Source organism: Oncorhynchus clarkii, chromosome 20 (genome assembly GCF_045791955.1).
Source record: "Oncorhynchus clarkii lewisi isolate Uvic-CL-2024 chromosome 20, UVic_Ocla_1.0, whole genome shotgun sequence".
Taxonomy (NCBI): domain Eukaryota; kingdom Metazoa; phylum Chordata; class Actinopteri; order Salmoniformes; family Salmonidae; genus Oncorhynchus; species Oncorhynchus clarkii.
The window spans coordinates 61,622,634-61,639,341 of NC_092166.1; the positions used below are offsets into that span (position 1 = coordinate 61,622,634).

At 41.9% G+C, this 16,708-nt stretch overlaps 1 protein-coding gene across 2 annotated transcripts; it reads left to right on the forward strand.

The window, feature by feature from the left end:
- The first annotated feature begins 1,977 nt into the window (after positions 1 to 1,977).
- Positions 1,978 to 15,573, forward strand: LOC139376653 (WD repeat domain 45B). Of its 2 annotated transcripts, XM_071119476.1 has the most exons (11): positions 2,589 to 2,927; positions 5,354 to 5,428; positions 5,661 to 5,690; positions 6,285 to 6,386; positions 6,631 to 6,718; positions 7,219 to 7,313; positions 7,676 to 7,866; positions 8,040 to 8,125; positions 9,648 to 9,749; positions 10,098 to 10,219; positions 12,092 to 15,573. In XM_071119476.1, exons 1-11 carry the CDS (start codon positions 2,861 to 2,863, stop codon positions 12,196 to 12,198), a joined length of 1,065 nt encoding a protein of 354 aa, XP_070975577.1. In that variant the 5' UTR covers positions 2,589 to 2,860; the 3' UTR covers positions 12,199 to 15,573. The 2 variants fall into 2 exon arrangements, with proteins under 2 accessions (XP_070975578.1, XP_070975577.1); XM_071119477.1 differs by lacking the exon at positions 5,661 to 5,690 and having other exon boundaries at positions 1,978 to 2,927.
- Positions 15,574 to 16,708: the final 1,135 nt, after the last annotated feature.

The following is a 16,708-nucleotide window of genomic DNA, read 5'->3' on the forward strand; positions in this document are numbered from 1 at the left end:
ATTTCTCTTTCCCACCGGATAATGGCAGCCCACCTGAAAGACACATTTTGTTTTTAAACTTTTACTTTAAGTTGATTCCTAAAATGGTAACATGTACAGTATATTAAAATACAATAACCCACAGACTTGTAGTGACCAAAAAAGTGTTAAATCAAAATATATTTTGTATTTGAGATTATTCAAAGTATCCACCCTTTGCCTTGATGACAGCTTTGCACACTCTTGACATTCTCTCAACCAGCTTCACCTGAAATGCTTTTCCAACAGTCTTGAAGGAGTTCCCACATATGCTGAGCACTTTCTTGATGTTTTTCCTTCACTCCACGGTCCAACTCATCCCAAACCATCTCAATTGGGTTGAGGTTGGGTGACTGTGGAGGCCATGTCATCTGATGCAGCAATCACTCTCCTTGGTCAAATAGCCCTTACACAGCCTGGAGGTGTGTTGGGTCATTTTCCTGTTGAAAAGCAAATGATAGTCCAACTAAGCGCAAACCAGATGGGATGGCGTATCACTGCAAAATGCTGTGGTAGCCATGCTGGTTAAGTGTGTCTTGAATTCTAAATAAATCACAGACAGTGTCACCATCAAAGCACCCCCATACATCACACCTCCTCCTCCATGCTTCTTGGTGGGAACCACACATGCAGAGATCACCCGTTCACCTACTCTGTCTAGACATGGCAGTTGGAACCAAAAATCAAAAATTTGGACTCATCAGACCAAAGGACAGATTTCCACCGGTCTAATGTCCATTGCTCGTGTTTCTTGGCCCAAGCAAGTCTCTTCTTCTATTGCTGTCCTTTACCAGTGGTTTCTTTGCAGCAATTCAGTCTCCTCTGAACAGTTGATGTTGAGATGTGTCTGTTACTTGAACTCTGTGAAGCATTTACTTTGGGGTGCAATTTCTGAGACTTGTAACTCTAATAAATGTTAACCTCTGCAGCAAAGTTAACTCTGGGTCTTCCTTTCCTCTGGCGGTCCTCATGAGTGCCAGTTTTATCATAGCGATTGATGATTTTTGCGACTGCACTTGAAGAAACTTGCTAAATTCTTGAAATTTTCTGGATTGACTGATCTTCATGTTTTAAAGTAATGATGGACTGTCGTTTCTCTTCGCGCCATAATATGGGATTGGTCTTTTACCATATAGGGCTCTCTTCTGTATACCACCCCTACCTTGTCACAACAACTGATTGGCTCAAACACATTAAGAAGGAATGAAATTCCACAAATTAACAAGGCACACCTGTTATTTGAAATGCCTTCCAGGTGACTACCTCATGAAGCTAGTTGAGAGAATACAAAGCTGTCATCAAGGCAAAGGGTGGCTACTTTGAAGAATCTAAAACACTTTTTTGATTACTACATGATTCCATATGTGTTATTTCATAGTTTTCATGTCTTCACTATTATTAAGCAATTTAGAAAATAGTAAAAATAAAGAAAAACCCTTGAATGAGTTGGTGTGTCCAAACGTTTGACTGGTACTGTATACTACTGTATATATCCTTTCTGATTCTGATTCTCAAGAGGAAAGTTAAAACCCTCAGCCGTGAGGTCACTGAGAAGGACCAACATTGATAAGGGAGGTTGTCTGAAAGGAACTGTCATGCAGGGATGGAACATAAGCATTTTGGGCACTGTCCAGCTGACCAAGATATAAACTAGAGGTAAGAGAACTGAGAGGGGCAGTTTATGGTTGGGTATATGTGTTCGTTCCTGTTTGGGCAGGGATACGTGCAATGACTTGAGTCAAGCGGATAAGTTTGGCGCTGTATAATATATGAGCTATGTGTATGAATATGTATATATGACACTACCGGGACTATTTGCATTGTGTGCCCCCCTCAAACTCCTCTTTTACACGGCTGCTACTCTCTGTTTATCATATTCACAGTCACTTTAACTATACATTCATGTACATATGACCTCAACCAGTGCTCCCGCACATTGGCTAACCGGGCTATCTGCACAGAACCATTCTTGCTTCTGATCGAAGGAGAGGTTAGCTGCAAAGGTAATTTAACAAAAGTTATAGTAATTTTAAAAAGGCTACGGTAGCTAGCTAGGTAATTTGAAAAATGCTAAACAAGAATACACATGAGAAATCCGCAATATCAATAATTTACTTGAGAAACTATAAAGGCTATAATATCGACTCCTAGGTTACTTGCATGGAGAAATGTGGAGGATTTTCATTTTTGCGGGTAATTACAGGCAAATATATTGATAAAAGTTACCTTGTCCAGGAGAGATTTGCGCAGTTATCAAAACGTCACGCCAGGGTAAACCTACACAAAACACTGTCCTTATTTTAAGTGTTTCTAAAATCCCCTATGGGAAAAATGAATGGTGGAAAAACGATTGAAAACATTTTCCTGTTTGACCGCTAGATTTTATGGGAATTATGACACCTTCACTGTGGGTCTCTATTACACACTTTAATCGTATTCCATGGATCCCTTGGCCAAAAGTAGTTTAATCTGTTGTTAGTATTATTCATTTAAAAAAATGAAATGTAAAACATATTTTGAGATTTGACCGCGGACCCCATGCAGTACCTCCACGGACCTCTCCCAACTTTGAGAACCTCTGAAAGCTGACTGCTATCGCAGTGTCTATGGGAGTGCCATCCCCTTAAGCAGACAACGGTAAAAGGCCTGATTGAACTATCTTCATTTATCGACCATATTTGATGAAACTCCCACTCGATCACTCGGTGCTCTTTTGACCGTCCTGGATGAACCAAGAGCTGTGTTGTTTTTCCTAACTGGCTCTGGCACAGGAGAAATGGTAGCTAGCTAGCATTCTGTGAAAATTTGTCTAACGCACGACTGTGATTATCTGATCGAAATAATGAATTTACTACCATCAAACGCACATGGGAACGGACTACTGTACGCGGGATTCAACCAGGATCATGGTGAGAAATTGTTTCTTCATCGAAATCTTCTTTGGTTGCCAGTTCTGTCGTCGGAGCCATGCTAACGACGTTTTGAGGCCGGGCTGTAATGCTGCATTCATAACCAAGTGGGAAGGTGGTAATTACCAGTTGTGACGTCGTAAGGGCAAGCTAGATCTACTTTAAAACATTTTTTAACCTTTATTTAACTAGGCAAGTCAGTTAAGAACAAATGATTATTTACAATGACGCTCATCCCCGGCCAAATCCTAACGTCACTGGGCCAATTGTGCGCCGCCCTATGGGACTCTGAATCACGGCCGGTTGTGATACAGAATGGAATCGAACCAGGGTCTGTAGTGATGCCTCTAGCACTAATATGCGCCATTCAGGGTTTCCTAAAGCTAACTAATTTCAGTTAACTTCACATTCCAGCTCAGGATTCATCCATACTACGACAGTGGATATTGCACCTCCGCCTGCCGCTAACTCTAGCAGGCTTGTAACTGCCTGTACATGTCGCACATGGCTAGTCGAATGTCGAACTCTTCATTGAGACAATGCTAAAATTTAAATTCTTGGGTGAGTCAGTGCCACATTTTCATTTGTGCCTAAATACAAATTAAAGAAAAGGTATCTTGCAAGTTCAGCAGGCTATGGTGTGAAATAGGCATTTAGAAGCACTGTCTTTATTTGATTACTTATCGCTAGTGCCATCTTTGTATTTATAATGATCCCCATTAGTTGCTGCCAAGGCAAAAACTATATTTAATGATGATGAATCTTTGCAAGAGGGAGGGAATCTGATTTAATTGCTCCTCAACTCGCAGCTCAGTCATTTCATTCAGTGCAATTGGAGTTAGCAGTGAGCTAGCCTGTCCTGGAGCAGGTTTGTTTACCTGGCTAAAAGGTGAGCCACTTTCGTATGGCCGGTTATCCCGACTTGACCAAAGTTACCTCACCAGCTCCTCAAACCTGCTTCCTGGATAACACTCTGTTGGATGCATTCACGTGCTTTGACTCGTTAATAAACTCAGATTTGCTAATTGCCAACAATCTGTGTCAACCATAAACTAAAAGGACAGCTGTCATGCTTGTAAACTTATTATATGTTCAAAAACCGTATTAATATATTGCTTTTTATAAATAATGTTTTATTTAACCTGCCAAAAATGCTGTTCTCAAGGTAATTTCTCCGCTAGGTAAAGGTCAGCATGTGGAGCTCAGCGATGATAGATGAGTTTCCCACTAGTAGGAGGGACAATTTGGGATGTCAGTCGTATGTGGTAAATACCACCTTCCCACTTGGTTATGAACGCAGCATTACATCCAGCCTAAGCTAGTTAGTTATGTCTAGCTAACGTTAGCATTATTCAGTTGTTGTGAAATACAAGTGATTGGATTGTCATTTGAGCAAACTAAATGGTATTACATGAAACTCTGATCTTTAATCATATTAAGAGCTAAATATCATGGATATGTTGGGCTCTCACGTTTTAGATTTTAATAATACGCTAGCATCAGCTAACAACGTAACGTTAGCTAGCCGGAAATACAGCTGTGGGGGGGTTCTACTGTTCCACGAGATAGCGCTAATGTTGTGGCTAACGTCAAATAAACAAATATTCATTTACAGTCAACAGTAGCTATACGCTTGCAGGGTTGTAACATTTTATCATTTTTATCTCTGTCGTTAGCTAGCTAGCTATTGTAGCTACATATTTAACGTTATATGGAACAAATCATGGTTATAACAAATATAGAACTGCCCCCTTTATCTGTGGTTAGAACTTTAGTTTGACAACTGCTAAGATACTACTAAATAGTTTACTGTACATCAAAAGCTTGCTCAAGCTGTGAGTATGATGATCCAGTGTTTAGTTAGTGAGTGTAGCCCTAGAATTGGCAGGGGAAAGACTAATTATGTTTTACACATCAAACTTGGTCAAGTGCACAATATACCTTCCTTTTTAAACTCATAACATATACATAATTTTAGATGCAGAATCAGATAGTACAATTTCATATCAGTCTAGGCAGACAGACATGTGACAGGTACAAGCTTGGTACCAGTGTGTGTGGGTCGGGTGTAGGAGTGGGTGGGGTGGCCCTAGTCAGCTTTTCTTCCCTGAGCAGTGAATGAATGGGTCTCCCTCCAAACAAAGCAATGACTGTTAGCTAATATTCCAACACTGCTCAATGATCACTGTGTGCTCATTCCTCGCAGGCAACTTCAGGTTACCGGAGTCGTAGGACATGCTCCAAATCTGATAGGAAAGAGAGAGAACCTGACTGGAAGCATAGACTGTCCATAGTTTATCTCCCTCATAATCACGATGTCTTTGAAGTTGGATAAATATTGTGGTTATTCATTCACTGTGAATTTGGACCTAGCTTTGATCAGGGTTGCTTTAACCATTGGTATTGTCTGTCGGTGCTCCTTCCAGGATGCTTTGCTTGCGGAATGGAGAATGGGTTTAGAGTGTACAACACAGATCCACTCAAAGAGAAAGAAAAACAAGGTAAATATATGTTTAAAAATAATGACTGTACTGCAAATATGAAACATACAATCATAATTAGAAGTGTATCAAACATATCCTTTCTGATAATCATGATTCATCATAATGTGCCCTTTTCCACGGTTTACTGTTAATCAAAGGTTCTTGTGTAGCCATTTTGTTGATATGTAAATAAACTCAATGGGTCACTAGCATTGCTTGCAGTAAATCGAGGCCATTCTGCTGCACACAGGGACACAGCATTGTGACAGCGAGAGCCAAGGTACTTCCTTCCCGCTCCTGATGTTTGTGAGATGAGATGGATCTGTCTGTCTGTGGCTGGGTTGGTGCTCTGGTTGGATGAGGAGGGCTAAATGAGGAAGTTAATCATTTCGCCACTGAGCCCTGCACATGTGACTCCTCACATGACCTGGTCCAAAGTCATAATAGGAAATGGCTTACTGTACTGTAGGGAAACGATTAGCCTATAGTATAGGCCAGGGATGGCCTAACCTGGTTCTGGAGGGTTGCTGCAGGGTGTGCAGGCTTTTGTTGATATGGGTCTAAATAACACCAGGACTACAGTAATTTGTATTACAGTGATGCATCATGCATGCTGTAAAGGTTGGCTATAATATGCAGATGGAGCGAAGAGTTGTTTGCTATTTAGTAAATCTTTGAGATGTTAAAACTATTTAAATTCTCCTTGTCAGGGACGGATCTCTCTAGTCACATTTATAGATCTTATTGGAATAATGGTTTGGATAATTGCGGTGGTTTTTGAGGCGACACCCTTGATTCTCATTGGCTCAGTTTATTCGCCACCCGCCAGATTGACAGCTTAATGGCCAATGAGGTGATTATATGTGTCTTCCAGAGTTCATGGAGGGCGGGGTCGGGCATGTGGAGATGCTGTTCAGGTGTAACTACCTAGCGCTGGTTGGAGGAGGAAAAAAGCCCAAATACCCACCTAACAAAGGTATGGTGGTTACTGTGTGTGTGGTTCTTGTGTTGAACTTTCCGTCACATATGTAATATGAGCATTAGAAATAATATATTTTGGAACCCCCAAAATGATCTCCCAGTGGTAGACTTTTTCCATCACAGTGACCTTTTATCTAGTTATTTCCTTACATTGGTCTGGCACTAGAGACAAACGTCATCATGTCATGTTGGTCTTGTCGGTTGTAATTCCCACCATGTCCTCTGGTGTTTTCCTCCAGTGATGATCTGGGATGACCTGAAGAAAAAGACGGTTATAGAAATTGAGTTCTCCACAGAGGTCAAAGCAGTGAAGCTTCGAAGGGACAGGTAGGAACACTCCTCACCCTGTTTCTTCCTTTAATGTGTCTCTATTAGCAGTGTTGCGTGCCAGTACAAATGAAGTAAGAAGTTAGTACCACTTTAACTCCCTCTTCGAGCATTTTACCGACCAACCAGGAATGCAATCTTTGTGTTTCACACTGCCGGGATTGATTTCATCATCAATGGCTGCTCCTTCAGGAGGAATTTGACACAATGACACAGCAATCTGGTTGGAAGTATTGTAGTGCACTGTATAGGGAACAGTGGTGTAAAGTACTTAAGTAAAAAAATACTTAAAAGTACTACTTATGTGGTTTATGACTGTTAAGATGTTCACCTTTTTAGGTAACATTAAAGGGAATGTCAGAAGGTAATATGTTGGTGTCAGGAGTAGTGAAATGTTTTCTTACCAATGTTTCCCCATTAGATTGCTGTATGTTAGTGGGCCAGATCTCTCCCTTTTCTCAGTCTTGAGCCTAATGTCTGCATCTCTCTGATGTCCTCAGGATCGTGGTTGTCCTGGACTCTATGATCAAAGTGTTCACGTTCACCCACAACCCTCATCAGCTGCATGTGTTTGAGACCTGCTATAACCCCAAAGGTCAGTACTACTACACAGACAGTCCAGCTACTGTCTACTGCAGCTCTCAGATTCCTAACCAGCCTGCTAGATGCATTAGACACGCCCATCATTTAAGTAAGCTAACCATTTTCACAAGAATATTAAATGGCTGTAATGTATCCTAGCTTCTTTATCTCACTCTCTCTCTCTGCTAAATATATTGGACACACTCATAATTGATGTAAACACACAACCCTCACAAGAGTGTTACATGGTTGTAATGTGTAGCCATTGACACATTCTCTTTTTTGCTCTTCTCCTTTCCTCTCTCTCTCTTTTGCTCTCTGTCTCTCTTTCTCTCTTCATGACTATATCCATAACTCATCTCCCTCCTCCTCCAGGTCTGTGTGTGCTCTGTCCCAACAGTAACAACTCTCTGCTGGCGTTCCCGGGGACCCACTCTGGGCACGTGCAGATCGTAGACCTTGCCAACACAGAGAAGCCTCCAGTGGACATCCCCGCCCACGAGGGGGCGCTGTGTTGCATCGCCCTCAACCTGCAGGGAACCAGGATAGCCACTGCCTCCGAGAAAGTATTACAACCCCTTTAGAACTACTCATTGGCTTAATCCTTTTAACACTACTCCTGGGCCTAGACAGTGCCTTAGGCTTTTTATATCTAGCATTGGTTGTCCTTGTTGCTTGAAGACTAGGGGTGACCAACTCCCAACGCTGTGTCTCGGTGCCTTTGTTTATTTCTCTCCAGGGGACCCTGATCAGAATATTTGACACCATGGCAGGCCACCTGATTCAGGAGTTGAGGCGAGGGTCACAGGCTGCTAACATCTACTGGTGAGAACAACCGACCTGGGCCTTTTCTTCATCTGAAGTTAGATGTGAGAAATGCTCTAAAGCCGGGTGGACACAACACGACTTTCTAAATCCTGACATTAAACAACCGTCTTTCCTTCAGTTTATTTTTGTGTTGCCAACATAGTGGTGGGCACACTAAACCATGTGGCTTGGTCTTTAGGTTTTCTCGCTACCGCGCTGTCTCGCGAAAACAATGATGTGGTTAGATTTAACGTAGCTACGAGCCGTGGCTCAAAGCAGCCTCAAAAACGTTCAGTCAGACATTCACGCTCGCCATACAGAGTTGAAATATCTAGCTAACCTTTTGAATTGAATAACATTGCTTGTGAACTTCAGAGCTGTAACGATTTGACACTTTGGCTTTTATTAAAGGCGAGTACAAATGCGTACTAGTAGTAGTCATCGTTCTGCTTGAGAGTACACATTCTGGGTGATGCAAAACAACGTCATCACCTCACTGGCTTCTTCTCTGGTGAGCTCTCATTGGCTATTGCTGATCACCGCTCTCAAAACATGTTGTTGCACATCTCACACTACAAGAGCATTGGAGATTTTGTGCAGATAAAATCAAACATCTGCCCAACGCATTACCGGGGGCAAACTACCTGCCCTCCAGGACACCTACATCACCTGATGTCACAGGAAGGCCAAAAAGATCATCAAGGACATCAACCACCCGAGCCACTGCCTGTTCACCCCGCTATCATCCAGAAGGCGAGGTCAGTACAGGTGCATCAAAGCTGGGACCGAGAGACTGAAAAATGGCTTCTATTTCAAGGCCATCAGACTGTTAACAGCCATCACTAGCACATTAGAGGCTGCTGCCTATAGGCATAGACTAGAAATCACTGGCCACCACTGGCATTACTCATCTCGTATGTATATACTGTATTTTATACTATTTTACGGTATCTTAGTCACTTAATAATGTTTACATATACTGCATTCTCATATGTATATACTGTATTCTATACTATTCTACTGTATCTTAGTCCATTCCACTCTGAAATCGCTCGTCCATATGTATATGGTGTACATGTGTGTATTGGGTACATGTTGTGTAGTTTGTTAGATATTACTGCACTGTCGGAGCTAGAAGCACAAGCAATTCGCTACACCCGCAATAACATCTGCTAATCACGTGTAAGATTTGATTTGACATGTTTGAAAATATAAGGATGTCTGAAACTGTTCAAAGACGAGGTCGGTGGCCCTCCGATTGCGTCTTTGACCCGCTCACATTAAACAAGCATTGATGGCGGTCGCACGCCCAGACTAGGCAACGACATAGGGATTTTGTCTCCGATCTCAAACTTGTCTGGGACAGCTAAATCGTGTAGTGTACACCTGGCTTAATGTTTACATTTGAGTCATTTAGCAGACGCTCTGCTCCAGAGTGATTTACAGTTACTGTACCTGTCTTAAGGTTGCTAGGTACGATAACTACATTAAGTAAGTTGCTTGTTATAGTCCTGTTTGGTAACTTATTTCCCCTCCCCAGCATCAATTTCAACCAGGATGCGTCCCTCATCTGTGTGTCTAGTGACCACGGTACAGTCCACATATTCGCTGCAGAGGACCCCAAGAGGAACAAACAGTCCAGGTCGGTCTGAGACAAACATTTAACCTTTCTCTGCACTGTCAACTTGATCTCTTAACCGAAGTCCAAATTCTGCCACATTGATTAAAAGTGTATGTAGTGCCTTGTTGCACATGTGGTCAGAGATGAGTGGCAGTGGTGATGAAGCTCTTTTTGAGAGAGGTGTCTTATTGACTGTTCAAGGATAAACACCCTGTTCTTTTGGAGGAATAACTTAAAAGTGAGCACATTGTTTTTCAATGTTAATCTTTAAACCAGCCACCATTCCAAACCCATTCTCCAATCCTTACCAGTGCTTCCTGTAATTCCAAACCCATCCCGGAATCATTTGTTGTTTCCTTTTATTCTTAGCCTAGCCTCGGCTAGTTTCCTTCCTAAGTACTTCAGCTCCAAGTGGAGCTTCTCCAAGTTCCAGGTTCCATCAAACTCGCCGTGTGTGTGTTCCTTCGGAACTGAACCCAACTCTGTCATAGGTGAGTAATGCGTGTGTGTGTGTGAGGTAGTATCTCTCTCTGAGTACTTGTTTGTGTTGGCAGACCTCTGGAACAGAGCCCAGTGCAGTCATGAGCTATACATACTCCAGCTACTTCCTGCCCAGTGTTTATAGAAGGATTCGGAGTGACATTTCTTCCATATTGACACATACAGTACCAGTCAAAGGTTTGGACACACCTACTCATTCCAGGGTTTTGCTTGATTTTTACTATTTTCTGCATTGTGCATTGTAGAATAGTAGTGAAGACATCAAAACGATGAAATAACATAGTAACCAAACAAAAGTGTTAAACAAATCCAAATATTTTTTACATTTGAGATTCTTCAAAGTAGCCACCCTTTGCCTTGACAGTTTTGCACACTCTTTGCATTTTCTCAACTAGCTTCATGAGGTAGTCACCTGGAATGCATTTTAATTAACAGGTGTGCGTTGATTTGTGGAATTTCTTAATGCGTTTGAGCCAATCAGTTGTGTTGTGACAAGGTAGGGTGGTATACAGAAGATAGCCTTATTTGGTAAAAGACCACGTCCATATGATGGCAAGAACAGCTCAAATAAGCAAAGCGAATCAACAGTCCATCATTACTTTAAGACATGAAGATCAGTCAATACAGAAAATGTCTAACTTTGAAAGTTTCTTCAAGTGCAGTCGCAAAAACCATCAAGCGCTATGATGAAACTGGCTCTCATGAGAACCGCCACTGGAAAGGAAGACCCAGAGTTACCTCTGCTGCAGAGGATGAGTTCATTAGAGTTAACTGCACCTCAGATTGCAGTCCAAATAAATGCTTCACAGAGTTCAAGTAACAGACACATCTCAACATCAACTGTTCAGAGGAGTCTGCAAGAATCAGGCCTTCATGGTCGAATTGCTACAAAGAAACCACTACTAAGGACAGCAAAAATAAGAAGAGACTTGCTTGGGCCAAGAAACACGAGCAATGGACATTAGACCAGTGGAAATCTGTCCTGGTCTGATGAGTCCAAATTTTAGATTTTTGGTTCCAACTGCCGTGTCTTTTGTGAGATGCAGAGTAGGTGAATAGAGGATCTCTGCATGTGTGGTTCCCACCATGAAGTATGGAGGAGGAGGTGTGACGGTGCTTTGCTGGTGACACTGTCACTGATTTATTTAGAATTCAAGGCACACTTAACCAGCATGGCTACCACAGCATTCTACGGTGATACGCCATCCCATCTGGTTTGCGCTTAGTGGGGCTTTCAACTGTTTTTTGACAGGACAATGACCCAACAATCCTCCAGGCTGTGTAAGGGCTATTTGACTAAGAAGGAGAGTGATGGAGTGCTGCATCAGATGACCTGGCCTCCACAATCATCCAACCTCAACCCAATTGAGATGGTTTGGGATGAGAGGGACCGCAGAGTGAAGGAAAAGCAGCCAACAAGTGCTCCGCATATGTGGGAACTCCTGTTGGAAGACCGTTGGAAAAGCATTCCAGGTGAAGCTGGTTGAGAGAATGCCAAGACTGTGCAAAGCTGTCATCAGGGCAAAGAAAGGGTGGCTATTTTGAAGTATCGAAAATATATTTTTTGGTTTTTACATGATTCCATATGTGTTAATTCATAGTTTTGACGTCTTCACTATTATTCTACAATGTAGAAAATAGTAAAAAAGAAAGAAAAGCTTTTGGATGAGTAAGTGTGTCCAAACTTGACTGGTACTGTATATTATTGTTGACTTGACACCACTTATTTGATTGTTTTATTGTTGACACCATTGACTCATTTTACTGTGTTAAATTTATGGATACTTTTCTATAAAAAAAAGTTTTTATTTGAGAATATAGCTGATGTATGGTCTCTTATTGGGACCTCTCTCTCTCCTCAGCCATTTGTGCTGATGGCAGCTACTACAAGTTCCTGTTCAATCAGAAGGGGGAGTGTTCCCGAGACGTCTACGCACAGTTCCTGGAGATGACAGACGAGAAGATCTGACCTTTCACCCTACCACCTCCTGCAAACGGACAGACGTGTGTGTGTACATGGCGGATGGGTTTATTTTCTGGAGCAGGAGGACGAGGGGGATGGATAGAAGGAGGAGATGATGTTTCTGCTCACCCACTGCTGATGAACTCTACATGAAGCGTCAGAGGGAAGGTGAGAGAGACACCATCTCGGAAACAACAGAGGAATGAAAGATGGGCCGAGTGCCCTCTGACAACCTACTTAAAGACTCCCTGTACAACTAGACAACTACAGCAAGACAGGGGGACGAGAACTCTAACGGACGTCACCTGGGCCTCCTTGTCCTGCTAGTCCGGGGACGAACGAGGGAGACTTGCTTTTTAAAGATGTCTTCCGTGAAATGTACGATGATCGGGCGGTTATTTTTTAAAGGTGTATAGCGTTGATTCTAATAGGTAGATGCATAGAAAACAAATCTTGTCAACTAACACCGCCTAATCTAACTATAGGGAGTGCCTCTGAGCTGAATCGAGAGTGGAGTGTGTGTATATACTCGCATACATACAGTGCATTCAGAAAGTTCAGACCCCTTCACTTTCTATATTTTGTTACGTTACAGCCTTATTCTAAAATTAAATACTTTTTTCCCATATTATAATCTACACACAATACCCCATAATGACAAAGCGAAAACAGGTTTTTAGAAATACCTTATTTACATAAGTATTCAGACCCTTTGCTATGAGACTCAATTGAGCTCAGGTGCATGCTGGTTCCATTGATCATCTTTAAGCTGTTTCTACAACTTGATTGGAGTCCACCTGTGGTAAATTCTAATGATTTGGAAAGGCACACGCCTGTTTTATATATTGTCCCACAGTTGACAGTGCATGTCAGCAAAAACCAAGCCATGAGGTCGATGGAATTGTTTGTAGAGCTCTGAGACAGGATTGTGTCTGCGATGACACCAAGATTGAACTCTTTGGTCTGAATGGCAAGTGTCACATCTGGATAAAACCAGGCACCATCTCTATGGTGAAGCATGGTGGTGGCAGCATCATGCTGTGGGGATGTTTTTCAGTGGCAGGGACAGGGAGACTAGTCAGGATCGAAGGAAAGATGAACGGAGCAAAGTACAGAGATCCTTGATGAAAACCTGCTCCAGAGCGCTCAAGACCTCAGACTGGGGAGAAGGTTCACCTTCCAACAGGACAATGACCCTAAGCACACAGACAAGACAACACAGAATTGGCTTCGGGACAAGTCTCAATGTCCTTGAGTGGCCCAGCCAGAGCCTGACTTGAACCTGATCGAACATCTCTGGAGAGACCTGAAAATAGCTGTGCAGCGACACTCCCCATCCAACCTGACAGAGCTTGAGGATCTGCTGAGAAGAATGGGAGAAACTCCCCAAATACATGTGTGTCAAGCTTATAGTCATACTCATGAAGACTCGAGGCTGTAATCGCTGCCAACAAAGTACTGAGTAAAGGGTCTGAATACTTATGTAAATTTGCAGAATGTGTGTAGATTGAGGGGGAATGATTTAATTAATTTTAGAATAAAGCTGTAACATTAAAAATGTGGATTAAGTCAAGGGGTCTGAATACTTTTCAAATGCACTGTGTATATATACAAATTGCATGGGTGGGATTTCACAAGGTAAGGCCATTGAGTTGGTCAGATAACTTTGAAATAAATATTTATTTCAATCATCGTACAGTTGAAGAATTTAGTATTTTGATATGAACTTGATATTAAAAGGCTGAGTATTTACGGTGGTTATCTGGTTAACCTCAGTGATTCCTCTTGGTGAAACACCACCCTGGTAGAGCTAGGTTTAGCTTTTACTCACTGTATAAACACAATGAATACGCCAGACTGAACATATGTAACTTACAGCATAAACTGTACAGAATTAGAAGACATTTTCTGATTAACAAGTGTTATTGTTTCACTCTTCCTGCCATTTTCATGTCGCTGTGTGTGTATGTATGTGCAATATTCTTTACAGTATGAGTCTACATGAGGATGAGGTGAATTAGTACCTATAAGCCGACCCAAAAACACAGATTTTGGGCTAGATTCAATCCGACTGCCCCTATTCGGCTATGTACCTTTTTAAAAGCAAGATTTCCGTGTTCGCAGAGACTGCATTCATGGTAAACGCTGCATATGTCGGCTCAATCGGAAATGAATGTCAATCACGCTATAATGCAGCTCTTCCGTGATCCGGATTGAATCTAGGCCCAAGTACTTTGATTAGGATGAAAACTCAATGTAAAGCTCAAACTCAGAAACTTGATCAGTCTCCGGATGAGAATTTGAATAACGTACATCTTCTTAACGGATCCTCACAGACAAGCTTAATTCGTTCAGGTTTATCATACAACCGTTTTCCCAGAGCCAAGCCTTCAAGTCATTGTGTGAACTGATGAACTGTTCTGCCATGATCACAGTGAATAGAAAATACAGTTTCCACCCCCTGTGCTTACATAAAAAAAAAAAATGATTTCAAGATTAAGGGATTGATTCAATCAGATCCGCTTTAGTCGACATCCGCATTCCATAGTGGTTGTTTTGGCATTGGGACTGCGATAGAGCTGTCAAATCCACAAGCGTCTCCTGCCATTATACTTAAAGCAGACATTAACATTGGCTGCATGGTTTAAAGGTGGAATGTAAAATACGCCTTGATTAGGATGATAGAAATCCTCATTATTTAGTTTTCAATTTGAGCGTGTATAGCCTACACGTTCCTGTTCTGAACTTTTAACGTGAATGGAGCGGTGGGCTTTGTGACAATGATCGTAAGAGCAGCTGCTCAAAGTTGACAGCTCCAACTCAGCTCCACCGTCAAAACATCTGCTATGCGGGTGTCTGCTATCACAGGTTGACGCTTGATCTGATTGAATCTTAGGCATAGATTCAATCTGATTTAAACCAAAATCCACCTTCTCTTTGTGTGACAATGTACACCCATTCCTTTCTGGTGAGGTTTAGTTGGCTGGTGTAGTTTGCCCATGAAGAGAACTCTTCTGCTTGTTCACTATGGTCAGCTTAAGCAAATTTCTAGCATAAATTATGATCTACATACGACTCAATGTGTGGATCTACATGCAGTATTAACTTTAGAACCCATCTTATGTTTGTCACAGCATCGGCTCATGTGCATGACCTTACAATGCTGTGCTACAATGTATTTTTTAGTGTATTTGTCATTTGTTCCGTTAAATCTGAACTTTGTACCAACGTTCATTTCTCGGTGTTCAATGGGAACCACTCTGAATGCATTTCATGTGTTGCTTCCTGCTCTGATTGTGCAAGTGGAATTCACTCACTACATGATTGTAAAATCCTGCATTTAAATTTGTGAATAAAACATCAGGTAGTGTAGGTGACTTAGTTTGGGGGGGTCGTGTGATCTGTTTGTGTGAAGATTACTTTAGAAGGAAACATGCTTGCTCCATAAACTCCAAGACAGCTCATATGCCTTTTAGTGTTTTTTTAATTTGACCTTTTATTTAACTAGGCAAGTCAGTTAAGAACAAATTATTTTCAATGGCGGCCTAGGAACGACAGAGTTGATCTTGCAACCTTTCGGTTACTAGTCCAACGCTCTAACCACTAGGCTACCTGCAAACCTGTGTTTGCAGCTCTAAAGTAGTACTATAGTAAAGGATATGGTTTTCAGGCAGTTAAAATGTCAGCATATGGACATAAGTGGTCCAGTTGGTTCTGTTATCCATTACATGAGAGCTCCATGTGGGGGAAGTTTGTTGCCAGATCCAAATGGCTCCCTATACGGTGCACTACTCTAAACCAGGGCTATAGACTCTTGTCAAAAGTAGTGCACTATATAATGAATAGGGTGCCCTTTCAGATGCAGCCTTGTTTCATAGAGAAAAGTGTTCTCCCCGTTTCCCACACATCTGGCCCGTAGTAACTTCCTGGAACACTAAACTCCCAGGAATGCAACTGCAGTGTCATGGTGACTCAATCAACAGCACGGTCCTCCCTACTTCCCTAGAACTAGATTAGTATTCCCTAATCTCAACACCAGGCAGAGATGTAAACTATCTGCTTAGCAGCTGTTTCTCTCCAGTGTTACAGAACATATCTTGGGCCCCTAAAGGACCACTGCATTAAGAGTTGAGGAATATACGATTTGGTGATGTTTCCAGCATTGTCACCCAGAGATGCCTTGCAAAAGGATGGTTGATCTCACTGTGGCTGGCTGCTGAAACTAACATCGCCACCTCTTCGGGGCATCTCAGGTTGAAAACAATGTTCTTTGACTGCTTGACAAGGCAACAAACATTCCGTATCGGTCTCTGGGAATGAGAGCCAGAAATACACAGAGGCGGGTACGACACAGGACGAAGGTTTAAATTAATTTATATATATATATATAAAAAAGAAAAAAAAATGCATTTTACTGAAGCCAAACAAACATCTCACTTGTTTTTCCTCATGGAAACATAGAATACCATCTGAACAGAAACAGCCATTGATGACAAGGAGAACAGAAGAAAGGAGG

Coding starts and splice junctions, on each gene's coding strand:
- LOC139376653 (XM_071119476.1), top strand. CDS start 2,861: ATGAATTTACTACCATCAAACGCACATGGGAACGGACTACTGTACGCG. Junction 2,928..5,353: donor GGGATTCAACCAGGATCATG/GTGAGAAATTGT, acceptor TGCTCCTTCCAG/GATGCTTTGCTTGCGGAATG. Junction 7,314..7,675: donor GACCTGCTATAACCCCAAAG/GTCAGTACTACT, acceptor CTCCTCCTCCAG/GTCTGTGTGTGCTCTGTCCC.